The sequence below is a fragment of the Harpia harpyja genome, chromosome 11 (assembly GCF_026419915.1).
Source record: "Harpia harpyja isolate bHarHar1 chromosome 11, bHarHar1 primary haplotype, whole genome shotgun sequence".
NCBI lineage: Eukaryota > Metazoa > Chordata > Aves > Accipitriformes > Accipitridae > Harpia > Harpia harpyja.
Window position 1 is genome coordinate 776,355 of NC_068950.1, and position 21,381 is coordinate 797,735.

The 21,381-nt window shown below is 60.6% G+C and overlaps 1 protein-coding gene across 2 annotated transcripts; it reads left to right on the top strand.

The window, feature by feature from the left end:
* The first annotated feature begins 450 nt into the window (after positions 1–450).
* On the top strand, positions 451–21,026 carry ARHGAP45 (Rho GTPase activating protein 45). 2 transcript variants are annotated; one of them, XM_052801271.1, is made up of 24 exons: positions 451–581; positions 1,115–1,369; positions 3,601–3,931; positions 5,634–5,777; positions 6,914–6,998; positions 7,474–7,546; positions 8,058–8,136; positions 8,532–8,669; positions 8,905–8,969; positions 9,514–9,624; positions 10,271–10,351; positions 10,604–10,783; positions 11,020–11,157; positions 11,457–11,647; positions 11,969–12,129; positions 12,578–12,655; positions 13,064–13,165; positions 13,545–13,708; positions 14,235–14,423; positions 14,803–14,940; positions 16,608–16,846; positions 17,170–17,431; positions 17,917–18,007; positions 18,199–21,026. In XM_052801271.1, exons 2-24 carry the CDS (start codon positions 1,280–1,282, stop codon positions 18,600–18,602), a joined length of 3,534 nt encoding a protein of 1,177 aa, XP_052657231.1. In that variant the 5' UTR covers positions 451–581; positions 1,115–1,279; the 3' UTR covers positions 18,603–21,026. The 2 variants fall into 2 exon arrangements, with proteins under 2 accessions (XP_052657231.1, XP_052657230.1); XM_052801270.1 differs by lacking the exons at positions 451–581; positions 1,115–1,369 and adding an exon at positions 1,932–2,224.
* The last annotated feature ends 355 nt before the right edge of the window (positions 21,027–21,381 follow it).

The window sequence follows — 21,381 nt, forward strand, 5'->3', positions numbered from 1 at the left end:
CACAGCCCGGCGCGCGCCCGCGCACGGGCACACGCGCAGACCCCGACAGAAGGGCACACGCGTGTGCGTCGCCCCGCGCGCCCGCACACACACAGATGCGCGCGCGCCCCGACCCACGGCCACGCGCCCACGCGGGGCACACGTACGCGCACACACTCCCCCCCGCATGTCCCGTCCCGTCCCGTCCCGCTCCCCTCGCCCCGACCCCCGACAGCCGCCGGCTCCGTGTCCGTGTCCGTGTCCGTGTCCGTGTCCGTGTCCTGCCCTGGCCGCTCCCCGCCCCGCGGCCGGCAGATGGCCCACGAGAGGCGGCCCCGGCCCGGCCGGCAGCACGGCCCCGCGGGGGGGGTCCCGGGGACGAAGCGGGTTGTTTCCCCCCCTTCCCCGGGCCGCCCGCGGGGGCCAGCAGCCACCCCCAGCAGCCGGGGCAGGACCCGGCCGGGGGTCCCCACGCTGAGGGAGCGGCACCCTGGGAGGGGGGGCCCGGCCCGGCCCGGCCCCTCCCGGGGTTTATCTGCCACCACGCTGGGTGGTCCCGTCGGTGAACAGACCGTTGCGGGGCTGCGTTACCCCGCGGGTGGGTGAGTCACGGGTGGGGGGGACCGTGGGTGCACAGAGGCTGCAGGCCGGTGGGGGCAGGGCAGTGACCCCAGGGGGGGCAGCTGGGGTCGGGCCGTCCCAGCACGGCCACCGAGCCCACGGGGGAGGCGGAGCTGGGAGCATCCCACGGGTGGGAGCCCAGAGCCTGGCACCCCACTCACCCAGGGCCTCCAGCAATGCCCCGCAGGACGGGGCTCGTCCTCCCTGGACTGAGGGACACCCCCAGAGAGGGGTAAACTCCACAGAGGCCTGGGGTCCCGTGGGGGTCAGCCCCGGTCTCGCAGCGTGGGGCGCTCTGCCCCCCGGAGCCCTCCTGGGGTGCAGCACTGAACCACCCCCCCCTGCAAATGGCCCCCGAGAGCCCACCACCCTCGAGAGTGCCGGCGTCTTCTCAGCCGCCTCTTGAGAGGCTGGAGACAAGCCCGAGCCCCCCGCAGCCCCCGAGGGGCAGCCGGGGTCCCCCTTCCCCCCCGGCCTCGCGCCCTGGGTGCGCATTTGGCTTTTCCTGTTTCAGGTTCGCCTGCGAAGCCGATGAGGAAATAAGGCGGCGTCACACGCGCCCTCCTGACAGTTCGCCCCGGCGAATGTGGCCGGCGCGGTGAGGAGCTGGCAGTCAGGCACCGCGGCCACGCCGAGCGAGAGGTCGCCGAGGGCAGGGGCTCGGCCGCCCCCGGGAACCATGTTCTCCCGGAAGAAGCGGGAGTTGATGAAAACCCCCTCCATCTCCAAGAAGAGCCGGGCGGGAAGCCCCATCCCACAGACCCTGCCGGTGAGTGTCCCGCGTCCCCCCCGGCAGGGTGGGAGCCATGGGGCCACGGGGACCACTTGGGCCACGGCACCCACGGAGCTGCCGGGAAGAGCCACGGGGTGGGAAGAGGGACCTGGGTACGGCCAGGGGGTCTGTGAGGAGGAGGAGGAGGGAGCCGAGGAAGGACACTGCTCACTGTGCCTGGGCAGGGGGGGATTCTGCCCCAGACGAAGGGAACGGAGCAGCCGCCTGGGGAAGCGGGAGGGCAAGCGGGGCCAGGGAGGAAACGGGGGGGCTGCGGCAAAGGGAAGGGGAGCCCGGCGGTGGGGGCTGCAGCCAAGGATTTGGGGAGGGCAGAGAAACCCCCAGACCTCCCAGGGGACAGCGGTGGGAGCAGGGGGACGCCTGGGCTCGGGCAGCCCCGGTGCCTCTGCTCTGCCATATATTTATTTACTTGTGGGCACCCCCCTGGCACTGGGGGGGGTGCGGGAGGAAGCGCCTCGCCTCCGCGGGGCTGGCCGGCAGCCGGGGCTCCTCTGCGCACCCCGGCACTGCCCTCCCCGCGCCTGCGCTGGCAGAGCATGGGGCGAGACGGGACTGGCGAGACGGGGCCTGAGATGGGGCCCGAGAGCCCACCCGTGGCTCCTTAGCAAGAAGGGGCACCCATCCCCGTCCCTGTCCCCCCCCTCCTCCCCGACACCTCCCCCCTACCCTCGGGAGAGGGGCCTATGGGTGGCGGACGGAGGGATGCTCGGCCGGGCGGCTGGGAAGAACAGCTACAGCCCCTACTCGGCGGGGCGTCGCAGGACGGGTAAAGCCGACTCCCCCAAACGCTCCCTGGACTCGCTGCCCCACTCGCCCACCGTGTGGCTGACGGTACGGCCGGGTGCGCCCCAAGGATGCCGGCGGGGAGGGACCGGGGTCTCCGGGGCTGCTGCACCCCGGGGTGGGGGGAACGGAGGCAGGTTTTCAAGGGTTGGGCTGGCCCCAGCCGTTTTGGGGTAGGGGCCTTTGGGCAGTCCCGCGGTGGTCTGGCCGGCCCCGGGGGCAGCGTGGGGCTGAGCTGTCCCGGTTTGCTCTTGCCCACGGCAACCTCATGCTCTCGGCCGGCTCGGTGTCTGCCCTATCAGTACCAAAGTCGGCTTCCGGCCCCGCCGAGCTGGCAGCGCCCAGCCAGGGATGCTGAGACCCGGCACGCTCGTGTCACACCTGGGTGCCTGAAGGTCGCCGACGGGAGCTGCTGGAGGGGCGAGGGTAGGGCCCCCTCCCCGTGCCGCAAGGACCCTCGCTGGGCGTGCGGCCCCCCCCACGCGGTGCACGGCCCCGGAAGGTGCCAGTACCAGCTCCTCCCTCGGTGCAATTTTACCCCTAGAAATTGGGGGCTCGCTCCAGCTGTAAAATATCTGCAAAGCCTCCAGAGAGTGGCCTGGGAGGTGTCCTCGTCCCTGCCCCCATCCCTGGGGCCGTGCCCGACCTGGGGACGGGACAGGCTGAAAAGAGGAAGGGATGTGTGGGGCCGGATCCTGCTGTTGTTTGGCCGTGCCAGGGTCCCCAGGCACCCCGGGGATGGGGAGCTCCAGCACGGTGGGTGCCGGTGCGGACAAGGCAGTGTCACCCACACGGTCATTGTGTGCCCCCCAGGACAAACCCGGACCCACAGAGTCTGGCGGGGGCCAGTGGGGGCCACGGGGCGAGCGGGCAGAGGGGGTGGCTGAGCCAGCTCCTGGCCTGTGGTTTTGGAGCCTACGCTGCTTGCGAAACCCCTGTGCTGGGGGCGGTTTATCCGCCGGGAGCCCGGGAGCCTTGGGCAATGCCAGCTGCCGGGGCTGTCTGTGGTGTGGCGGGGATGGTGGAGCCGGCCAGGCGAGCGCCCAAACCCTGCCAGCTGCTGCTCCACCGCTGTTTTCTCGCTGGCAGAGGCGCTGCCTTCGCCCTACGGGGTCCTGAGAGTGTCCCCATCAGCCCCCACCCCAAGATGCCCAAAGGGCTGGAAATGCCGGGAAGGGCTACGCCTTGTCCCCACGCCGCAGCTGGGCAGGATCGCCCTCAGGCTCTGCCAGGATACCTAACTGGGGAAACTGAGGCACGGCACAGCTGTGGCACCAGCCCCTCAGGCAACAGCCCGTCCCTCCAGGCTGGTGGCATGGGGGGTCCTGGGGTGCTGCCTTCTCCCTGCCCAAGCTGGGGTCCCGGCCGTGCCCCGCAGCACCGGCCATGCCTGCCGGGACCTCACGCTCGTCCCTGCTCCCCAGGACCTCTCCCGCAAGGATTGCCTGGAGGCGCCCGGCTCCGGCCTGGGGGAGCTCCCCCCCGCCAGCTCCAAGCTCAGCACCAGCCCCAGCGCCGTGGGTACCCTCAAGCGCCCCACCAGCCTCAGCCGCCATGCCAGCGCCGCCGGCTTCCCCCTCACCGCGGCGGGCCCCAGGGCCGTGCCCAAGGGCCACAAGACCCCCACGTCCTACAGCCCCATGGACGGCGGGGAGGGCCCCTTCATCGACACGGAGGACATCTCCCAGCTGCTGACGGACGTGGCCCGCTTCGCCGACGCTCTGGAGAACCTGCGGGACGTGGTGCTGCGGGACGGTGAGTGCCTGGATGCCCCCGGCTTCCCGGTGCTGCCCACGCAGCACCGAACCATTCGCCACATCGGCACCGGGATGAGCGCGGGAGCATCCCCTCCCCGGGGACAGACCGGACCCATGGGTGGGGGTCTCTGCCCGGGCCACGAGGGGACCGGGACCCCCGGGGGGGCTGTGCCGAGCCGAGCCACGGCAGCCGTGGGCTGACGGTGGCGGGTGGCTGCTGGGAGCTCGGAGCCAGGATAACGCGGCTTCCTGCCTGCAAGCTATTTTCATCCGCCCGTTTTCCTGTTTACAGTGCAGCGGTGCCAGCTGCCTGCCAGGGCCCCCAGAGCCCCGTGGGGCGCCGGGCACGGCCCCCCGACCCGCCGGACCAGCCTCACCAGGGTGGCTGGTGGGATGGGGTCGATGCCCCAGCCTGGGGCCGGGTGGGCTGCAGGGTCACGGGTGGGTGTCCCTGCCCACGGAGGCAAAGGGAACAGCGGCGATCGCGTGGTCCCCGTGGCGAGGTGGGGCTGCGGGGAGGGGGGGGGTCACATGATGCCGTGTTTTCGGCGCTGGCTTTGCAAACATGTTGACGCATCCCCACTCACCGTGGAAAACGGCAGCGCCCAGCCTGCGGCACCGCTGCCGACAGCCCCAGCGTCCACACCCACAGCTGGGCCAGGGGGAATGTGGCCGGGGTCTGCGCTACCGGGGGGGGGGCATGGGATGGCAGATGGGGGGGCAATGCCTTGAGGTCCCTGCGAAGGTTTGGGCATTGCCGGGCAGGGAGGAAACAGCCCTGAGCCGGATAGTGACCGTCCTGCTGCCGTCTCTGCTCAGGGTCTGTGGTTATTGCTGGACCCAGTTTGGGACAGCTGGGACGGTGCCGTCCCCAAGCCAGCAAAAAGATGGGGGGAGGTTGGGGCCAATCTGCGGGACGCAGCCATGATTTTGGAGAGTCTGGCTCTCCTCTGCACCCATCCAGCCCCATTCCCAGTCCTGCTGATGTCCCCACTTCCCACTCCGGAAGGGGCCTGGAAATGGGAGAGGAAATGGAGGAAACCCCTTCCCAACCCCGAGCTGGGGGCCGGGAGGGGGGGTTTGCCCAGCCAGGCGGTGGGTGCCAGGCTCCCATCCCAGTGCTTCCCTACGGGAGACTCCTCACCTCCTGACAAGGTTGCCAGCACCCAGCCCCGAGCCCCAGCCCCAGCACTGGGCTGGTGGGGAGACGGGTCGGACCCCTGGGCTCGCAGCTGGAGCCCACGGAGGGGACGGTTCCCGGGAAAGGACCCCGCGGGACGTGGCGAGCCCGGCTAGACGGGGCACGGCAGCGGACAGACCTGCCACATCCCTGCTGGCGGCTGGGAGTGCCCGTTGGTGGGGAGGAAGGGAAGGAAATGAGGAGGAAATTCCCAAACTGCTTTCAAGGGAAAAAGTTACTACTGAGGAAAAAAATGCCTAAAAGGTCGGGCTGCCCCAGGCCCGCTGCTGCGCTGGGTGGGGGACACGCCGGCTGGTTTAGCCATGGCAGGGATGGAAGGGGGGGGCTGGGGAGGTGCCGGACAAGCAGGACGTGGCCGTGCCAGTCCCAGGGAGCCCCAAACCCAAGGGGATGGGCTGCATGGTCTGGGAGCCTGGCGGGACCCTGGCTGGCAGAGGGTGGGTGAGAGGCTCCGGGGGGCAGGGACATGGGGCAGCATTGCAGCCCCCCTCTTTTGCAGACCCCAGGGAGCCCCAGCGGCCACTGGCCCACGAGTGCCTGGGCGAAACCCTGCGCATCCTACGCCAGGTCATCAACAAGTACCCGCTGCTCAACACCCTGGAGACCCTGACGGCTGCCGGGACCCTCATCTCCAAAGTCAAGGGTGAGACGATGGGGCTGGGAGCTCGGTCCCGCTCCCCTCCTGCCCCACGCTGGGACGTGTGCGGCCCGGGGAGTCCATGGGGATGCTGCCGGGAGCAGAGCTGCCCCACGAACAGGCGGAGAGGGCGAAGGCATCAGCTGCCTGCTTGCTGTGTTTTAGTTTTAAGGACAATGTAGTGTCAGAAATGACAGAGCCCAGATCCCTGCCTGGGGCTTTCCAAGCACGGCCGCAGGAAAAACACTTAAATAATCGGATCCCGCTCCTGGCAGCACCTCGTGTTTATAGGAGTGGGGTCTGTGGAGCCCAGATCCTGGCCCGGGCACCACCTCCTGCCTGCAGTTACACCAGCGGGGAGGGGGACGGCTGCACTAACCGCAGGCAGAGCACATTTTGCGTCACCGTGCCGCTTCCTGGACACCGAACAGCAACCGCGAAGGGACAGGAAGCCTCGTGGCTGGTGGCAGGAGGTTTGCCGTGGGTCTGGCCCCACGCAGGACCGGGACGGAGCGAGTTCAGGCTGCCCACGTTCCTGGGTGGAGGGGTGGGAGCAGATCCCAGCCCCTCGAAGCAGTGGGGGGGGGGTGCTCGGCTCGCCGGCCCTGGCGCCCCAGAGGAGCCGACCCGAAAGGCGTCGGGGTTTGCTCAGAAGCCCCAGCCGCCGGCGAAGGCACCACGAGCATCTCCTTGGCCTGGGCGTCTGCCAAGTGCCGTCTGCGCCGGTTCCCACTGCCGCCGGCGGTTCCTCTTTCGGCCGTGGGTGAGAGCCCTCCTGGAGGAAGCCATCCCGCCTCGGGGCAGGGGGCTCTGGAGGTGCCGTAAGACAGTGGAGGCAGTGGAACAGGTTCACAGTCAGCAGCACTTTTCCAGCAGCCCTGGGTAACGGGAGTAAACAGAAACGTGAGCCAAGGGGTGCTGGCAGGGAAGTCAGTCCCGGGAGAAATGGGGGGGTGCAGAGACCCTGCGCTGCACTAGAGCAAGTCCATCATCCGTAGGGATGATCTTCTCCTCCCTGCTGCTCCTTGAGCCTGACCCAGCCCCAGAGCAGGGCTGAGACCGGCAGGAACCAGCAGGTCCTTCTGCCTGAGACGGGGACAGGCGCTCGTGGCGACAGGGCTTCTGCATTTCCTCATTTCCAGGTTTCCATTACGAATCCAACAATGAGACAGACAAACGGGAGTTCGAGAAGGCCGTGGAGACCATTGCGGTGTCTTTCAGCAGCACGTAAGGGACTTTTGGCCAGCCGTCCCCCGGAGAAGGTCCCCTGATGGACCCCATCAGCCCTGCCAGCCAGGACACATCTCCACCCCTTGCCCCATCCCCTCGCCCACACATGGCAGCTGGTTTGGGGGGTGGTTTGGGGACTGGAGAGACCCCGTGTGGAGGGCAGATTCACTCCTGCTGCTCGCACCAGCAATTCCTCCAGCACCGAGGATGGACCCCAAAGCCTGCTCAAGCCCACAGGCTCCATCTCCCAGCCCCTCTTCAATGCTGGGCCAAGCTCTGCTCCTCCACCTGAATTACCAAGACCTCATCACGTGGAGCTGAGACGATCCCCACTGAAACCAGTCTTGCAGCTCCGACTGCCCTAGCCCTCACCCGGTCTCTCGGCCGTTGGTCGGGTGCTGCTGGGTGACAGCCCTGCTTGTCACTGCCCGTTCTCCCTTTGCTGAGCGCAGCCATATTCCTCTCGTCACAGCGTGTCCGAGTTCCTCATGGGGGAGGTGGACAGCAGCACCATCCTCTCCATCCCACCCAGCGACCAGAACCAGGTGAGTGATGCCCACTCCCATCACACGGGTCTCGGGATGTGCTGGGGTGCTCAGACCCGGCTCGGGAAGGGGCTGAGCCCCCAGCCCCAGGTGTGGGATTCCCAGCTCACCTCCAAGCCCGGCAGAGCTGCGTGTGGGCTTTGCCTGCTTGCTCCTGTCCTCACCACCATCCCAAGGAGGGGAAAAGCCACCTGGCAGCTCGATCCAAAGGGCAAGGTGGCTCAGGAAGGGATAGAGCAGCTCTATCAACAGAGGCAGAAAACAGGGCACTGGTCGCTCCCCATAGCTCTGCCCCGGTCTGGTGTGAGCACAGAGCAAGGCATTTCTCCAGCAACATTCCCGTTAGCTCCCAGCCTTCCTGCAGGGCCACGGGCTGGGCACAGCAGACTTCCAGCAACAGCAGAAAGCCGCCAGCAGCTCCGGGTTTCTGCCTCCCCTCCATCCACCAGCCCCTCCAGCTACTCCCCTTCCTCTTGTCTGATCAGTCCCTTTTCTTTCCCAATTCCCAAAGACTATGGAGAGCCTCTACGGGGGGATCCCTGGGCCTGGAGGAGACGGCATGCCTTCAGGCATGGAAAACTATGACACGGGTAAGCAGGCGGCTCGCTGGGCGCAGGGTTTGGGGCGGCGGGGTACCCAGCTGACAGACCGGCCAGCAGGAACTGGCGTCTTCCCCATTGCTGCCGCGGTCCTGAGCCACGCACGGCTCCTTGGCTGAGAAAAGGCAGCTGAGCTGCTGCTGGCACCGGGGGCTGGCAGGACACCAGCACAGCACGGTGCCGGCACAGGTTCGGGGAGGTTTGCACTGAAAGCTCATGAAGCTTGCAGGGGTGAGCCAGGCTGTACTGGGGTTTTCCCAGCTGTTCTGGTACTCCCAGGAGCTCGAAGGCATTTGGAGGGAGCGGGTCAGTGAACACAGCGCCAGTAGCACAGTTCGGTGTTTCTCTTCTTTCTCTCCTCCACCTTCCCCCTCGTCCCATCACAGGCCGTCCTCCTGCCGAAGAAGTGGACGTGATGCTGCAGCGCTGCGAGGGGGGGGTAGACGCTGCTCTCCAGTACGCCAAAAACATCTCCAAGTACATGAAGGACCTCATTGGATACCTGGAGAAAAGGACCACGCTGGGTGAGATGGGGAGGATGGCGGGTGGGTCCTCTCCAGAGTGGGGCTGAGCCCTTCACAGCAGCATCAGAACAGGTCGAGGTCCTCTACGATCAACGAGGCTGAGGGAGTCAGACATTGCAAGGGCAGTGGGGAACTTCATTCCTGAAGTTCTTGATTTATTTTTCAAAAGGAACCCAATCACCAGGGAAATCCTGGTGTTTTGTATGTCTTTTCACTTCCGACCTTTTTCTTCCAGAGATGGAGTTTGCCAAAGGGCTTCAGAAGATGGCAAACAGCTGCAAGCAAACCATCAGTCAGGAGGTAAGTCCACCTGTCCCTAAAACCACCCAGCGTCTGGGCTGTTGGGCTGTACTGGGAGAAAGCAGCCCTAGAGAGCTCGTTCTGCATGACCTGGTTTCAGAGCCCGGGAGAATGAGTGTGCAGTTCTCCAAAGCGCTTTGTTTGGCAAAATTCATGTGTCCAAACCAAAGCAAAGGATAATGCTGAGACCCTGCAAAACCTCCTCCATCGGTAGCTGATGTTTCTGCCCTGGTCCTGCCGGGTGTGCCGGCGGGGAGAGCCCGGGCAGGCTCACACACCAGACATGCCCTGTCCCCCGCTCTCCAGCCCAGGACCGGGCAGGCGACACCACGGGGCCCTTCCAGCCTCCTCCAGCCTCCCTCCAAGCCGTCTCTTGGCAGCCTGTGACCACACTGTCTCGGTCCAAGAGGGGGCTTTTACCGGTAGCCGGCAGCCAAGCCGAGACTCTGGCTCTTCTTCCCCAAACACGGCACTGGAGAACATGTCTCCTTTGGTTCACGCCGCAGTGCTGGGGCTCAGGGTGGTGCGTGTTCTCGTTTCTCAGACCAACATGCCTTTCCTGTCCATCTACCTGCTGGCCCTGGAGCAGGATATGGAGCACGGGACATCGGTTCTGCAGGCTGCCAACACCCTGCAGCACCAGACCTTCCTCCAGGTGAGAGATGAAAGGCCGTCTCAGAAGGGTCTTCCCCAGTAGCTGGGCAGCGAGGGAGGCTGGTGGTGTCCTTAGTCCTTCTGCCACAGGCAGCTCTTCCAGAAACTGGAATCCAGTTGCCGCTCGGCTCAGCCACGGCTCGGGCTCGGCATTCCTCGACTTTGCTCTGGCCTCAGCGGATCAATGAGCCCAAGCTCTCAGCCAGCTGCCACGTCCTTCGAGGGGTTAGATACAGGGTCTAGGAGAAAACCCCAAGTCTGGCAAATCAAACAGCACCTCCTTACTGATCTCCTCCTCATCCGAGGCCTCTCTGCATTCCCACGCTCCCCTCCAGCCCAGACCAAGCTGCACTCATCTCCCAGTGACCGCCACTCTCTGGGGCTGTTTGCCAGGGGGGAATTGATGTCCTGTCATTGCAGAAGGTGGCTCTTGCTTAGCTCAGTTGGGAGGGAAACTGCATCTGGCACTTCCCAGGCTGCAGATTTTCATCCATGACACAAACCCTCCCTGTAACCGAGCCCAGATGTGCTGGGGAATGATAACAACTGCCACAGGGAACTTCTCCTTGCAAAGCCTTTTGCAAAGGGAAGAGCAGCCAGCGTTTAGCTCAGACCACCGCGGGGGTTGTTTCTCCCTCCTGATTCAGCCACTAACAGTGAGACGCCTTGAACATGAAAAACGGAGGAAGGAGATCAAGGAGCAGTGGCACCGGGCACAGAGGAAACTGGTGAGTAACAGCCACGCAGCACGGGCTGGGTTTGCACTCCACGAGCCCAGTCTGGAGTACGCCCGTGACACGTACCCCTCCGAGGATGCTGGACTCCTTGCCCCTCTCCAGTAGCGTTAGGTGCTTTGTCCTAGGGTGCCTCTGCTGTGCTGGGGGACACTGGAGAAACATGGGACCCCGGGGAGCTTGCAGGAGATAACGATCCGCTTGCAGAGTTCAGTCCTCACCCTGGGTCACTGTTTTCACTGGCAGCAAGAGGCAGAGGTGAACCTGCGCAAGGCCAAGCAGATATACATGCAGCGCAGCGAGGAGCACGACAAGGCCAAGTACATGGCAGTGAAAGCAGAAGAGGAGCAGCAGAACACCACCAGCAGCATCACCACCAAAACCCTGGACAAGAAGAGGCGGCTGGAAGAGGAAGCCAAGAACAAGGTAGGGACATGACAGCTCTGGACTCGGGCTGAGCATCTGCCTGGCAAGAACCTTCTCAATCCTTGCTGCCCTAGCACAGGAGCAACCCTGAGCTAAGTGGACTTAACTGAGCTCCCCACGGATCCTCGGACACGGCACAGGAATGCCTGGAGGAATGGGGTCCAAGTGCAGAGAGCTGTTCTCCTTGTTCTCCTTACCTATGAGCTGTTTCCATCTCTTGCTCTCCCAACTCTCAGGCAGAAGAGGCGATGGCCACGTATCGGACCTGTGTTGCGGATGCAAATACCCAGAAGCAGGAGTTGGAGGATACCAAGGTGAACTCCTTGCGGCAGATCCACGAAGTGATCAAACAGAGCGACCAGGTCATCAAGATGGTGAGTGGGGCTTGCTTGGCATGGCCCCTAGGGCAGGGGGGTGGCCGTAGCCTGCTCAGGAGAGGTTCAGAGCTGCCTCCCCAGCAGACCTGGCTTAGCTGCTCCTATTTCAGATGAAGTCCAGGTGGATGTAGAGCTCTTTTCACTGCCTAGTGCTCTGAAAAGCCAAGGCTCAAGGCTGCAGACAAAGCACCGCTCTGTGCTCCTGATTTCTCATCTAACCTGGAGCTCCTTGTCTCTCTCTTCCTTGTATGTCAGCTCACAAAGCTCATGTCTGATTTCCTCTACATCATTTTTAGGCCACAATCTCCTTCTACCAGATCATGCACATGCAGACGGCTCCACTGCCCGTCAACTTCCAGACACTGTGCGAGAGCAGCAAGCTCTACGACCCCGGGCAGCAATACGCCTCTCATGTCAAGCAGCTGCAGCGAGGAGACGAACCCGACATCCAGTACGACTTTGAGCCCTACGTGTCACACAACGCCTGGTAGGAGAGGAGAGGGGGAAATCACTGCTGGTTTACATTCATCTTCTCTGACACTGGCAACCTCCCCCTGGGCCGGCACTACGCTCTCCTGCAGAAACCAGCACGCTTTCAGCGTGCCTGAAGGCAGCTCCTGCTGGGAAAGCTGGGGCTGGACCAGCTGGGAATTCCTCTCACATCCTCCAGTGGATGAGACAGGCTGTCTAGTATTTACAAGAGGACTGTAAATCCCAAGACAGGTGGATAGCAGCCATGAATAAGGTTTTCAAGTGTCCTTCCTTCTCATCCACTCAGACAATCCCTTTTCTCCTTTCTGCCCACCAGGTCCCCCTTCACTCGGACACGGAAAGGCAGCTTCAATGCCAATGACTTCTCAACGAATGCCAGCTCTGACGGGGCCGGGCTGCCCAAGGACGGGACCGTCTCGGAAGGAGGGACAGGATCCAAGGAGCAGCAAAGCGGGGCTGTGGTGGCTGAGCGGAGAGGTGAGCCCGGAGCAGAGAGGAGCCTCTGCATCGCCGTCCCCACGGCACCGCTCGCAGCAGGCTGCGTCATCCTCCCCCTGGGTCGGAAGCAAAGCAGGACCTCCATGGGTACCAAGGGGGGGGCTTCTGATCACAGCAGTAGGACAGGCTGGAATCCTTGCAAGTTGAATTTCCTGAAGGACACAAAATCAGATCTATGGGGTTTTTTTGCTTTAGCTGCCTAGTGCTGCCTAACAGACCATTCTCCAGAATCCCATCTCTTCTTTCCCTTGCGGGAGTGTTACTGAAGGCGTCACAACCCCACCAGCCCCTTCACCAGCCTGTCAACAGGAAACCAAGCAGCCTCCTTCAGCAATTTAAGTGTCTCCCAGACTCTAGGCTCTTCTCCCTTGTTTCTCTCCTGAACACAGAAAGCAATCTCAAACGAACTCCGTGTTTTCCTCTGCAGGTGGGAGGGGACACCAGGTCCATAAATCCTGGCCAACTTCCATTACTGAAGCTGACAGCAGCCTGGATTCAAACGCAGGTAGATACCAAAAACAGCCCAGGGCAGGCAGTGCTTTGCCTTCTAATACAGTCAGCCTAAAACCAGCGTTGGAGTTAGGTGGGACCTGGCACTTTTTTATCATCTGCCTTGTAATAACACTGTGTTGTAAAAAACTGCTCTGATGCCAATCTCCAGCAGGCTGGGTTGGGCTGGGAGACCACCGAACCTTTACACTGCACTGGCTGCAGCCTGCTCCCCTGCAGGGCACTGCACGGGCACGCACAGCCCCTGCTACTCCCAGTTTCTCATTTTCTCCGGAGAAAGCTGCCCCGGCCGCCCAAGGCACGCGACTGCTTGCTGTGGGAATCCACCACATGCATCAGAGTGCACTCAGAAGAGAAACAGTTTTGCCAGTAATCTCACTGCTTGTGGGTTTTCTTTTGACAGGCGAATTCAGCCATAAACTCCAGCGGCTGTCTTCCAACGGCACCGTGTCCTCCAGCGAAGAGCTGGAGGAGAAGGATGAGAACGCTACCCCCTTTGAGCAGAGTACGTGACAGCGCGGGAGGTGACGCAGTGCTCCTGCTGTGCACCCACACACCATGGCAAAGCTAACTGCAGGTTGACTGTTCCCAAATTCAGTAGTTCTAGAGGTAAACTGAATGATTGCTGGAGGATACCTGATGGTGACCTCACGAGGAGCCCAATAGCATTGTCTTTACCAGGGATGAGCTCTGCTCAAACCAGTGGGAACAGATGAGCTAGGGCTGCACGCCTCAGAGTACAGGTTGTTTGTAATGTTGCTGAAGAACTAGTGCTTCCAGCTGGTTGTCTGATCTGTGACAGTCACCCTTCTGCTTGAGCTTTGCTTAACCTTACCTCCTCAGGAGCCAGGATGCAGGCACATTTCTTTTTGTTCTGCTCACAGGCATCAATGGGATCACCCCAGAGATGACAGCTCCGACAGGGCCCTTCCGAAACGTTGGCTTATCCAAGGCTGCCCAGACTCATCGGCTGAGGAAGCTCCGTACCCCTTCCAAGTGTCGGGAGTGCAACAGCTACGTTTACTTCCAGGGAGCAGAATGCGAGGAGGTAAAGTTGGGAGAAGTGGGAAGAGAGCTCGGTGGGTGGAACGGATGGAGGATGTGTCCCATGAGCGGGGTGACCCCACCAGTACCTGCGTACAGTCCTCTGATTCACTCTGACCCCAGATGAGAGCCACACGTTCTCCAGTGACATATCGCGGCGCAGCTTGTCGCTTGGGTGTCACAGGTTTGCTGTAGAAACCCAGCCAGGAGCTCTGACACACGTGGTCAAAACCCCGGGTGTAACCACAGCCAGGAGCTCCAAGTTCTCTGTGGAAGCAGAGGTGCCCGCATGAACTTTAGGGCAGGACTACCTTAGCCCAGCTCTAACCTGTGTTTAGGAAGATGTTCCTCCTTTGGGGACCTTTGAATTCGTCCTGCAGTGTCTCCAAGAAAGGCACTTTTCCTGTCCACCATCGTGCTCAACGAGCTCCTCGTTTCTCTGAGCGATGCCCAGTGTCTCTCAGCGGCCACCCTTCCACCTGACCCGCGGAGCTCTCTCCCACCCCCACGCATTTCCCTCTGTTTTCCAGTGCTACCTGGCCTGCCACAAGAAGTGTCTGGAAACCTTGGCCATCCAGTGCGGGCACAAGAAACTCCAAGGAAAGCTGCAGCTTTTTGGGCAAGACTTCACAAAAGCTTCTCAGAGTAGCTCAGATGGCATCCCCTTCATCATCAAGAAGTGCATTTCTGAGATCGAGAAGCGGGCACTGAAAACCAAGGTGATGCACTCTCTCTTCCCTCTCCTTCAGCTAAGCTGGCTCAGCTGCCTTCTCTTGAAATGGTTTTCATGCAAAGGCAGAAGATCAACAGACTTGTTTTTCAGATTACTAGGAGGCAGGAGGCCAGAAAGTCCCAGGTGATAAACTTGGCCCTGATACCCCAAACTCTGACCTTGGAAACACTTCTCTTGCCTCCCTCTTTCCTATGAAACAGGAACAACAGTAACGTCAGAGCTGGAAAGGGATGTCCCAGAATGACTTCTGAGAGGGATTTCCAACCCCCAAAAGGAGAGGGTGGGAGCTAGAAGGTCACTGTCTCATGCAAACTTGAAGAGAAACATCTCTCCTCACTTCAACTCCACTTTTCTCTCTTTCACAGGGCATCTACCGAGTTAATGGTGTCAAGACCCGCGTGGAGAAGCTTTGCCAGGCATTTGAGAATGGGAAAGAGCTGGTGGAGCTGTCCCAGGCCTCCCCTCATGATATCAGCAATGTCTTGAAGCTCTACCTGAGACAGGTAAGGTGCTGGTGATACCTTCTCCTGGGGGGGGGGGGGGGGGGGCAGGGAAGAGGTGACCAGAGGAACTAACTTCCCAAAACTAAACCCGCCTTCACCGAGTCATCTCTGGCAGGAGTAATTCTGCACAAACTGGGCTTAATAACTGTATGACTGTGGGCGATGAGAGGGGTCCCTCCCAGCTAGGAGGGGATCAGCGGTGGAGATGGGACGACGTGCATGAGTGGGGACGAGCGCGCACGCTGTGCCTCCCCCGAGCCGACGGCGGGTTTCCTGCTCTCGGCCAGCCCTTGCCATCGCTTCGCATGGCTCCTCCACCGCTGCAGCAGCGGCGTTCATATCCGCAGAAAAACAACGTGCAGAAGCACCAAATCCTCCCTCCCCTTTGCAATTGGGGAACCAGGTACACGAAAAGGGAAGTGATCCAGCAAAGGTCGCTCCGCACGGCAGAGCTGGGGCTGAGCTCGCGTCTCCCCGAGCAGGGCTCTGCCCTGCGGCTCGCCCTGCGGTGGGCTCAGCCGGGTGCTGTGCCCCTCGTCTCGCCCTGCGGTGGGCTCAGCCGGGTGCTGTGCCCTGCCACCCACGGCAGCTCTGCCCCAGCCACCTTCTGCCCCCAGCAGACACCAGTACCTAAACTGGCAGTGCAAACAGCGTCACCCACATCCTCCAAAGAGTCACCACAAGGCAGGAGGAGAGGAAGCAGCTTCTCCTTCACGCTGCAGCCTTGCCGTTTAACTCTTAACTGCTGCCTTTCTCTGAGGGCTGGTGTGACTCCGCAGAAGGGCTCCTGTGTGTTAACTTGGGAACCAGGCTCAGGGCTCAGCTCAAGGAGGGAGGTTTGTCCCTGGGTTCCCTGCACAGAGAGGAGAGAAGGGCTCTGAATTGCCTCTGGGGTTTCTTCAGAGAAAAGCAGAGTGGAAAGAGGGGAAGAAATCAGTCCTGAGCCAGGATCCAACCTCTCACTGCAGAGAAATGGGTTTAAAGTCCCTCTGCAAAGTGCTGGACGGGAGGGGAACCTGCTCTGCTGTGAGAGGCAGCCTGTCCCCAAAAACATCTGTTTAAGCCACTCTGAAAACATTACCAGCCATGCAAAACCACCAATTAGTTAACATGCTGCTCTGGCTGCTTTATACAAACTTCAAAGCAAGAGTTTCCACCTAACCACAACCCCACCTTTGCTGCAGGCTATGCCGATTACATCCTGCCTTCTCCACCCCAGAACAATCCATTCCTGTCCTCTTTCACTGCTCTCCTCTTTCTAACCGCCTTCGTCCGCTGGGGAACCTGCCGCTGTGCCCACCCCGGGCCAGGGCTGTTCTAGGGGAAAAAAAGAATCCCTTAACCTTGACCCGGAGGGACCTATCTGGCAGAGAGCACCCACGGGTTGATCAAAGGCTGCTTTTTGCTTGAACTTCCCAGGTACTAATTGGCTAGGACAAACGAGGCTGGATTTACACGCTTCAGGAGATGGATAAATAAACATTACCTTCTGGCTAGCATGTTTTGCAAGCACCGGGGATGTTTCCTTGCTGTAGAAAGGCCCCGGGTTTCCTCAGCTCGACAACGCTGGGCAGGTTTAGGTCTCGGGGAGGGGGGGTGAGGCTCTCCCCACCCCGGGCTGGGAGGCTCGGCTCTCCAGCACCCATCTCCCCTGTTCTTGCCTGCAGCTGCCGGAGCCCATTATGCCCTTCCGCATGTACAACGAGCTGATGGGCTTGGCCAAGGAGAGCTTACAGGGCGGCGAGGCCAAGGGCAAGAGCGGGAAGGGGGGCCCTGAGCTGGTGGACAGAGGAGCCGACACGGACAAGGTGGTGGTGAACCTGGTGCTGAAGCTGAAGGAGCTGCTGAAGGAGCTTCCCTGGGAGAACATGGCCACGCTCCAGTACCTCTTGCAGCACCTGAGAAGGTGAGAAGGGCAGGTCCAGAGCCCACGCAGGTGCTGGGGCACCTTCCCCTTCTTTCCTAGAGTGGGAAGGTAAGTGCAGCCTCCCCACCAGACCCACGCTGGCCATGGGGACAGCCCAGTCCTTCCCAGGAGCACGGAGGTCGATCCGTGGCTGCAGCTACTTCTCTGCCGCTCACGAAGCCCGTGTGTGCCACGAGAGGGGACTCCCGTGCTGCCAGCCCAGCATCTCCTCCAGCCTGGATGTGCCAGGCTGGGCGAGTCCTGCCGGTCCACCCGTCCCTTCTACTTGCTTGCTCTCACGAGTTCCTCCTCCTCCTCCCCAGGATTGTGGAAGTGGAACAGGACAACAAGATGACCTCAAGCAACCTGGGCATCGTCTTTGGGCCAACACTGATGCGCCCAAGGCCCACGGATGCCACTATTTCCTTGTCCTCGCTGGTTGACTATCCCCACCAAGCTCGCATCATCGAGGCACTCATCATCTTCTATTCGACCATCTTTGAGAACAAGGAGACCACGGTGCTGGCCGACTCCAGCAAGTACGCCACAGACAGCAAGGAGGAGGGAGCCAGCTCCTCTGACCTGGTAGGAGTCTCTGGGGAAGGGAGCACCCTTAGGGGACGCGGAGCCGACCAGGACAGCCTGCTTGTGCTTGCAACCTGGCGCAGATCAGCTGGGGCAGACCCTCCTGCAGCCCTAACACCCCCCAGCCCTCTCCTGAACGGTGCCCCAGCCTCGTGCTCTGCCCTGCAGATCGCAGCAGCGACATTCCCCATCCGTGCTGTGCCACACGGTGGCACGGGTCCGGCCAACGCTGTTGCCCTTCTCTTACAAAACTCGCCTTGCTTCGTCATGTCCCCATGTGCATCCCCACTCCACTTGCGAGTGATTTTCTGCCCCAAAAGAACAGTCTCAGTAGGCGAGACAGGCAGGGGGTGGGAGGGTGGAGCCTACACACCTTCACACCCAGACAACAAGTTGGTAGTTCTCCACTTTCTGGAACCATTTCTCAGTGAATGAGAAAGTTTTCTTCTCCTCCATGCCCTCACCACTGCATCTCTTCCTTCCAGTCCCACACAGGCTCCCAGCCCGGCAGCATCCCCTACCTAGAGCTGCCTTCAGAGAAGGGCAATTTAGATTACAGCGCCGACTCATTCGCAGGTAAGTGAAAGGCACCCGGTGGCTCCTCCCCAGTGGGCACAAGTCTCTCGGGAGGTCCGAGATATGTCACCAGCAGCAATAACACAAAGCCCTTCCCCTGTACCTGAACACCACAAGTTTGCTGAACAAAGCTCCTGCAGATGCCGTGGTGCTGGGCGAGAGCGTAGCACAGGGCTCCCTCTGTCCCGCAGAGTCTGGCGACCGCTCCGTTGACTCCGACTCTGAGCTGGAGGACGGCGGGGAGCTGCTGGCCGCCACGGACGGCAGCCCACGAACCCAGCTAATGAAACAGGGGAGCGAGACCAGCACAGACGAAGCTCAGTTCTGCGATGATGGGAGCGAGGGACAGCGGAGCCGGAGCTGCAGCATGGGCCAGTCGGATGCGGAGGGCACCGCTCCCCGCTGCTGCAGCCCCCCAGGAGAAGAGCAAAGCGATGCAGAAGACTACCCCGAGCGCCGCTTCCCCGCTGCTGACACGGACTACAACACAAACCAGTCCAACAACACAGCCATGCCTGCCACTGCCCGGCATCTGGCAGCCAGGTGCCAAGGCGGCTGCGAGCCAGGCAGCGAGCAGCAGCCCCGGTTTATCTAAGCCACTGAACAAAAATACCGCGGACGCTGGGACGGGGCAAAGGGACAAAATCCAGACGCTACCCAGGCGTAGCGATGCGGAAAGCTGTGATGTTGAGGGGTGGGGAGGGACAGCACAGAGCCGCGGGCAGCTAAGGGGGGGTTTGGTGTGTCAGCTGCAGGCAAGTCCTGGCTGTTTCATGGCTGGAGCTTTCACACAAAACCCCCGAGACCCTCGGCTCCCGATGGGGAACATCGGGTCAGTCTGCCTCAACTGCTGGGAGCCCCCGCTCGGTCCAGCAGCCCACGAAGCATGTTTCTTGGGAAGGAGCTGAGGCAGGGCAGACCCTTCGCTTGTTGTTTGGGACTAGGAAGGAATCCAGGGCTTTACCCTGTCCAGGTCACAAGCTTAATTTTTGCCACGCTCCTTAATCCCACGCCTCTACTGCAGAAATCGAGATGGGGGAGTCAAAGGATCTGATCATCCTCGCTGGCTGCAGCTGGAAGGCGAGGTGAGGCTGCTGGGAGGTGACGTGGGGAGAATTCCCCAACAGCAGGCAGGAGAAGGGCACTGCAGCCAGGCACGGGCACTGCATGGACAGACGGACAATGCCGAGCACTGTGTGCACGGGCTGCCTCTGCCGGGGAACAGCTCGCCGGGAAGGGGGCACGGCCAGAGGAGCGCTGGGTTCGGTGTAGCTGGGTAAAAGCAACTCGGACCATCTCACGCGGAGCTGGCCTCGGCTTTAGGGCTGTGCCTGCATCGCTTGCCAGGCCCTGCAAGGTACATTTATCATTTATAACTGACTGTACCAGGCATCCAAAGTCCAGCAATAAATTTACAGCCTCAGCACTTCTAAGCAACACAGGACTCAACCAGCAACATGCCTTTCCTGGCTCAGCTGACAAGGTTTGCATTGCTGCTTGTATTTATGGGCATTTTTCTACTTGGCAGGAGCCACGCAAAGAGCAATCCGCAGGCTGTGAGCAAGCTCAGGGGACAGGTTTTCCTGGCTGCAGGGTCCTGAGCATTGCCTAATCTCTCAGGGTTTTTTTTGATAGACATTTGGTCTCCAAAAAATCTAAGCTGCAAGTCCAGGACTACACCTCTGCTCTTCCAGCTGGCACCGAGATGGAGCTGAGCAGAGAGCAGGTCACCAAGAGGAGATGCCTCCTCCTCCTCAGGACTGCCACGGCCTGAATCGAGTCACAGCCCCTGCCAGTGTAAGAGGCTTTTTAAAATTTTTTTTTTCTCAAGAGATAACCCTTCAACATGAAACCACTACCTCTGCTGGCAAAGGAACTTAAAGGGTTAAACAAGACCAGCCAAAGTCTTTTTTTTAAAGCTGCGAAACTTTTCTGCACTGAAGCATAGAGAAACAAGTAGATTTTTAGCTTAGAAAGAGCTGAAAGCTGTTTTTTTCTATTACCCTGCTTGTACCTGGGCTGCGTTCCTGCTGTCACCGCTGAGCGTGCCACTAGACCCTCGACATGGGAGGCCACATGACGAGCAAAGACCCAGAGCTCCCGGCTGGGGACAGATGCACAAGGACTTGTGCAGGCACCTCGCACACAAGCAAGTCGCAGTCCATGGTTCCTAAGAAATTGCACAGATCCAAAGCTGTTTTCTAACGATTAGCCAGACCCTTCCTCCGTGAGATGCTGGACACCAGATCATCTCTCGCTCTGCCTGCTCACACATCAAGCCTCGCCACTCCAGGTCTGAAGAGCATCCACCCCAACGGGACAGCGAGGGGGGAGGCAGAGGCAGATCTCCAGCCAAGGAAGCCGAGCAAGCGAAGCGGGAGCGATGTTCCAGCTGAAGATACACTGAACAGCGTTTGGGGGGTTATATGCACCTCGTTACTGTAGAAATGGGCGATCAACTAGATGTTTGACCCCTTCAAGGATCAGTCTCCAGCACAGGGCAGAGCCTGGGCTTTATAGCTCCCGGAGCTATCCGAGACTAATTGGAAATGCATCTCAGCATAGCAGGTCAAAGGTACACAAAACCAAAGTTAATTTACAGCTAAATGGTTTACAACTGAGCCAAAGAAGAGCTAGAGATACCTGTGAGACATTCTGCTCTGCAGCTCTTCAACAAGGCGGTTGGATTTTTCCAGCAGGTCATTTCCACGGTAGCAAGAGAAACAAGGCCGACTGCCCTCTCTTGCTACCAGCACTGCTACCACGGGCGGTACCACGTGTGTTTGCGAGGATGGATGACGGGTGAGTGTGAGTGAGGGAAGGGACAAAAGCTACGCTTGAGCTTCACATGGGAACAGGCACCCTTCTATTTGTATAGTAATTCAGCGTGCAAAAAGTAAAGCGTGTTTGTTACGACATGCCTGTACTGCTGTATGAAGCTGCGTTACATGTTTTGCTGTGTTCAGATTGACATGCTCCAAAAAAAAAGAAAAAAATAAAATCAGTGTGTTCCAACCTGTGTTTGTCCTGGAGATCAGTCTTCCAGCCTCCTGTGCCCATGGCTGCAGGAAGCTAAGCACTGTAAGGAAGTACTCCACGTATTTCTAGCAAGTAAACTGAAGTTTAAAAACCCTCAAGAGACCTGGAACAGATTAAAATGAAAGTGACTGGGGGGTGATAAGCAACTCTCCATTGCAATACCTGAACACCATGGTTTCAAAACAAGGGCCAGAGGGTAGAACAGGTAAGGTAAGCAACGAGCTAAGTCTGAACTGCAGCATCAAAACTGCACACAACAGCTGGATCCGAGTTCTGCAGGGTGAGCTCTCGGCTCAGCCATGATGGAGAGTCCATCAGAGCTTCAGCAGCAAGAC

Coding starts and splice junctions, on each gene's coding strand:
- ARHGAP45 (XM_052801270.1), top strand. CDS start 2,096: ATGCTCGGCCGGGCGGCTGGGAAGAACAGCTACAGCCCCTACTCGGCG. Junction 3,932..5,633: donor GGACGTGGTGCTGCGGGACG/GTGAGTGCCTGG, acceptor CCTCTTTTGCAG/ACCCCAGGGAGCCCCAGCGG. Junction 12,130..12,577: donor TGTGGTGGCTGAGCGGAGAG/GTGAGCCCGGAG, acceptor TTTCCTCTGCAG/GTGGGAGGGGACACCAGGTC.